Raw genomic sequence first — 6,235 nt, 5'->3', positions numbered from 1 at the left:
AACACGATCAGAATCGTCAACAACGTCATCGGGTCAGCATACATCAATGGCTCACAACTCAATTGCATTTACTCCTTTTACCCCTCTGTGGGTCCTGGATTCAAAATCATCGAAAGACCCACCCATTTGGTCTACCTCCCTGTCAAAGTACCAGAAATTTCCACGATGATCACACGCGTTGTCGATCAAGACGGAAATCTAATCGACTTTCGCGGAGAGGACATCACGATCCGTTATCACATTCGAGAAGTGAAATAATTTTTTCCGATATTAAAAAATGAGCAATTACATTCGTGTCAAATTAAATGTGTCTCAGGGACAGATCGACAAAATAAAAAAATCAGTCATTGAAGGAAAACCCGCGAGCATCCGCATTTCACATGAAAATCTTCACGGAAACGACATTTTGCTTTTAACAGAAAGACAACACAAAAAAATATTTGACGCTCTCAATCGAGGAGTTGGAGTCACCATAAAAATGAGCAAAACTCAATTGGAACACAACGCAAAAGTTGAAGGAGGATTTCTTGGTGCTCTTTTGCCTTTATTGGGAAGGGTTGCAGCCAAAGCCGTCCCAGTTTTTGGAAAGGCCGCTTTGGGCGGTGTCGCCTCTTCTCTCGGTTCCAATATGATCGACAAAATTTTGGGAAGTGGAATAAAATCAGAAGGAGGGTTTCTTCCTTTTCTTTTACCTTTATTGGGAGCTCTTGCACCCACTTTGATCGAAAAAATTGTCGGAAATGGTATTGGTTACCTCAAAAGCAATGGAAGAGGAATGAAAATTGCCACATACAAAGGAGACGGACTGTTTTTAACACCCTGGGTCACAGGAAGCTCAATCAAAGATGGATTATACTTCAAAAGAGACAGAAAATATGTGCCCATCTTGTCTTAATTTCTTCTCAGACCCATTCTCAAAAATCATTCAAAAAAAATTTTTTTTTTTCTTGACATAATAAAATGAACGGAAAAACGAGAATCTTGAGACATGACGACGGAAAAATCAGAAGCATAAAAACACTTAACCCCATTGAACACTTAAGGAGCAAAGGAGTTGGACGGCGCGAAATTGAAATTTGCAGATCAATTCTCGAAGAAAAACAAGAACAAGAGCATGAACAAAGAAAAAAAGAAATTTTTCGCGAACGATTTCAACACCTTTACACCCATTAATTTTTTCATGGATCCTTTTCTCATGAAAAAACCTTTTACACACACCAAAAACATTTTCACACCCCTCACCAAAAAAATCAAAACGGGCACCAAAACATTTTCACACCCATAAATCACCAAAAAAATCAAAACGGGGAGCGAAAAGCAAAATGAGCCAGAACTCTCTTTTTCTAGTAGTTCCTTGTTTCTTGTTTGATGATGATGTGTGTATAATGTTCACTTAAAATCATTTTTCAGATTCAGGATTTTAGAGTATTTTGTAACTTTTCACATGCATTCAACATTCATCTTAATTATGAAAAACTCGTTGGTTTCTATTTTAAATATTGGTATTATATAAAGCACACTTTTCAAAAAGGTTTTTTTTAGACATGTATCCAGTATTTTTTTCTATACCCAAAAGTTGTTTTTGTGCTTAATGTTTTGGTCTCCATGGTGACATCTCAAAACTAATCCTGGAATATCTTTTTCTTCAGCTAACTCACGTTACTGTTCGTTGACGTAATAATACTTTTTTCTTTTTTATAGTCAGAGTTTCTAAACGTAGTTGCAAATTTACAATAACAATGACAGTAGAATCAGAAAATGTAACGTTCCGTCACTAGTTTTTCCACAAAATTAACGTACTGGGGTCACTACTATAAAACTCATTGCAATCGGAATTAAAAAAATCGTAAACCCGATGAATTTCTTCGGATTCGACAAAATAGGTGTAAACCCAATAATCCCAAATTGCCTCTACTATAAACATTTTTTTTCGTATCGTAAAAACTTTCCAACGAGAATATTAGCGGATTCATAAAAAAAACAAAAAGATATTATCTAGTTAATCCATTGTTTTTTTGCATTTTGTTTTGTTTATATTATGGACAGTTGTGCAAATTTTCAACTAAATGCCACAAGAAAAACAAATTTCAAAAAAGAAATGTAAGTAAACCCAATATCCTTATCTTAAATACACATTATACTTATTTCCAATTACGAATCTTTCTGTGAAATTACCACAGTCCAACGTTCATATGTTTTAGGAGTTTTAAGACGTTCTTTATCAATTTACAAGGCCAGCTAATCAATGTTTTATTAAAAGATTAAAACCATTAAATAGTTAAAAGTAATTTTTTCACTGTAATTTTCCTATGTTAAAGACATACCACAAAGGCAATAATTATATGTCATAGAACTTCTGATTAAAAAAAAAAATTTTCTAAGGCATAACAAAGACAGGCACACAGCTACAATTAAATAGTAATTTTAATGTAGTGACAACACCAAACAAATGACTACAAAGAAGGTGACAGATTCTAACAAAAGTAGTATGGGGAATCAAAAGCTAACACCACTGGATGAAATTGTTTTTGACATTAGACTCAAATAGTTCTATAGAATATAGTATAACTATTCTAGAATTAAATTCTGAGTTTTTATATTCAAATTCACTGTGTTCTACTGTAATATAAAGAAATCTAGATAAAAGTATTTGTAATTGACAAAGCAGTTTCTTTCATTATTAGTGACACTAACCTTAATAGTCTCTTTTTTTGCAAATAATATTTAATGATAACCTTGGTGTTTGATATTTGTGGAGAAATTCATATGAAAATAGAGTTTGGTCTGAAAAAAGTAAGAAATTTATTCGTGCCCAAATTCATATTTTAAATTTCTTACCCACTGTTGATTATCTGTTGTCGAGGTGGACAGTGAAAAATGAAATGTGGAACTTATTATTCTAATTTTGTCAATGAGAAATGTTAGAAATTGAGTTTGATTTCTGTTTTTGTTTTCAAAACAAGAAACTGTTAAAAAAAAGCTAGCTCAAATTATCGGATTTACGATTTCCGCTACACAAAGATCGCCTAAATTTTAATTGGGTTTTTACGCTGAAATTAGCGGAAATTACGAAAAAATATTTTGATTGGACGCTTTGTTCTTGCGAATCGTGCCGACAAATGTGAAAACATTAGATAGCAGTGACCGTGCCATATCAAAATCTGTAGAGTAGTTATCACAGGTAGTGAACGGAAACTTTCGGCTTCGGCCGAAGTTTCGGCCGATGCCGAAACCGGAATTTCTGCTTCAACAATTTTTTACTTTTCCTGTTTCGGCCGAAATTTCGGTTCAAACCACAACCGAAATGAACCGAAACTTTTATAAGATTTTTTTTAAAGTCTAGATAACTTTTTTTAAAATTAGAGTGGGATCATAACGATTTCCTAATTTTAATCTTTTGTTATTAATCAATTTTTAATTATAACAATTGTAGAAATTTTAATTGAAGTCATGTTACATAATTGATTCAAGTTACTATTCTCAAATCATTCTTTAAATAAGTTAACATTTAAGTTAAGTAACCAAAATCAATAATTTAATCAAAGTTTCTCAGTGCTAAATTTTACAATGGAAAATAATCGAAAGAAAAGCTATTTGTGGAATCATTTTACCGTAACAGTCAGTGATTCCAAATACGCAACTTGCAATATCTGCAATTTGAAAATATCTCGTGGATCCCACAATCCAAAACTTCAATTACTTAGCGGACTTTCATCACATTTAAGAAGTCGGCACACACAGCTTACTCTAAAAAATCTCCAAACTGAAAAAGCAATACTCACAACTACCGACAATCCTGAAAAAATACCAACTTCAGATCAGCTTGAGCCTCTTACAACTAAAAAAAGAACAATACCTTTATTTGACACCAGATCAAAATGCCAGAGGACTGAAATCTTGCAATTTACAATGCCTGGCAGGGTTGACAATATCTCAAAAATTGATTCAAATTCCGAAGAAGGTCTTAAGTTTCATAGATCTATATTTGAAATGATTATCCTCTACTTACAGCCTTGGTCAATTGTGAATAATCCGGGGTTTTTACGCCATCATGCAGTTTTTACACCACACTTTGACATCGGAAGTGAGAAATACTACCGAAGCATGCTCAATCCAGCCTATGAAAAGATTAAGCTCGCAACGAAAGTTATGCTTAACGAAAAAAATGCTGAAACTATCTCCATCTCTATGGACGCTTGGTCATCCTTTCATCATGAGTACTTGGGCATGATGGCACACTTCATTTCAGACAAATGGGAGCGGATCAAATTCTGCCTGTCATGTTTCAAGTTTGATGAAAAAAATACTGCTTCAAACATTTTTCAAAGACTTGAGAATGTTGTGAAAGAGTGGGAGCTAAAGGAAAAGATCACAGTCTGCTTAAGAGACAATGCTGCAAATATAAAAGCAGCTTTCAAAGAACCACAGTGTGTTTACAAGTCTGCTGGGTGTCTAAACCATTCACTTCAACTAGTGATTAAAAAAGAACTTTTTTCACTTCAGAGTGCTGTAAACTTGATAGAAAAATGTCGAAAGCTTTGCACTCATGCTTCTTTTTCAAATTCCTTCTTTGCTAAGCTTTACAAACAACAAGAGGTTCAAATGAACAATTTTGACAGGCTCGGACTCAAAAATGATGTCCCAACACGCTGGAATTCAACATATTACATGCTTGAAAGAATTCTGTACTTGAAATCAGCAGTCATTAGAAACCATTGATCATTTTGCAATAGCAACACTTCTTGATCCCAGATTCAAGCACCACTTCTTTAGATCCCAAGAAGCCTTTCAAGCTGCAAAAAAACAAGTTCTTTTGGAATTAGACAGTTCCATTTTGAGCCAAAATGAAACTACTCCTGTGATGAAAACTAAGTCTATTGAGAACACTGGGTTTTCTTCAATGATGCAAAATATAATTGCACAGTCACAAAATACAAGGTCCAAAAATCCAACTTCCAAATTAGCAAAAGAAGTTTTAAACTTAGAAAGCCCAACATCTTCATGCTGTTTAGAGTTTTGGAGAGAGAATGAAGAAAAAACAACATTAAAAGCAAAGTTTGGTTTGGCAAAAATGGCAAAGAGATTCCTTACACCTCCACCAACATCTACCAAAGTTGAAAGGTTGTTTTCAACTGCTGGAGACATTCTTTCAAATGAAAGAAACAGACTTTTGCCAGAAAACATGGAAAAAATTTTATTCTGTAGAGAAAATATTTCAATTGTTAACTTTAATTATTAAAATGTCTTGACATATTCTACTTTTTTTTTTGACATATCATAGTTTTTATCAAATTATGTTACAAGGTGATTGCTTAGATATACGTAAAATAGTTTTTTTTGCTTTAACTCGGTGATCACAAAAGGTTCAGGGATTTTTAATATTTTTTTACAAATTTCGGCTGTTTCGGTTTCGGCTACGGCTTTACTGAACCGAAATTTCGGTACTTTCGGTCTCGGCTCAAATTTCGGTTTCGGTCAATCACTAATCACAGGTATTATTCCGGTTGCTTCTAAACTATAATCTAAAGTACAAACAAAAATCTCACCATTAAAAACGCCAAAAGATTTAGTAACTCTCACTTTTTTGTAACAGAAATGTAAATACCACGCATGTAGTAATAATTACGCAATATTTACGCAGTACACAGAACAAGGAAAATAGATAAGTAAAAAGTATCTTATATGCCAGGATATGTATGGGACACGTACGGGATACGATGGAACCATGTTGGCCGACTACGTCACTAAAAATAAAGAACCATTTTAACTCTAGTATACAGCTTTGTGGAAAACTTCACATATACTAAAAAATTTAAACTATAATGTTGCTGCAGAGTTCTAATTTTTTCAAAATATTTACACAACATGAAAATGTTACAATGCATCGCAGGAAGAGTGCATTTGACTCCTGTTGGCCGGAAAAGGGTGATACTATTGCTAGAAAAATTTCCACGCTTTTTGATAGAGTTCTTAGTGGTTTGAATGCTACCCAATCCAATACCACAAATTTACCAACTTTGTCAACAAATAAGGATAATAAAAAATACTACTTAATATTCAATGGAAATAGTTCTCAAAGATTTTTTTCCTCGATAAATCTAAATCCAGCTTCTGGTACACAGAAAACTGGACACAGAAAAATGAAATTTGTTCAAAAAAGAAATTTTATCATACATGAATCTTCATTCTTCGCTATTTGCTCTATGGGAAAACCTTGTCGATCCATTTGAATGAC

General features: G+C 33.5%; 1 protein-coding gene across 1 annotated transcript; it reads left to right on the top strand.

The window, feature by feature from the left end:
• The first annotated feature begins 3,567 nt into the window (after positions 1–3,567).
• LOC149881564 (zinc finger BED domain-containing protein 4-like) lies at positions 3,568–4,719 on the top strand. The gene has a single exon (XM_090067152.1). It carries the CDS (start codon positions 3,568–3,570, stop codon positions 4,717–4,719), a length of 1,152 nt encoding a protein of 383 aa, XP_089923278.1.
• Positions 4,720–6,235: the final 1,516 nt, after the last annotated feature.

The sequence above is a fragment of the Hydra viridissima genome, unplaced genomic scaffold, assembly GCF_058129835.1.
Source record: "Hydra viridissima isolate aposymbiotic clone 2 unplaced genomic scaffold, HvirCarnegie_v1 scaffold_11, whole genome shotgun sequence".
Taxonomy (NCBI): domain Eukaryota; kingdom Metazoa; phylum Cnidaria; class Hydrozoa; order Anthoathecata; family Hydridae; genus Hydra; species Hydra viridissima.
Note: the sequence above shows the minus strand (reverse complement) of the source record. Positions and strands in the feature narration are given on the sequence as shown.

What these genes read in the sequence shown, in the direction of transcription:
- LOC149881564 (XM_090067152.1), top strand. Translation starts at nt 3,568, where the DNA reads ATGGAAAATAATCGAAAGAAAAGCTATTTGTGGAATCATTTTACCGTA.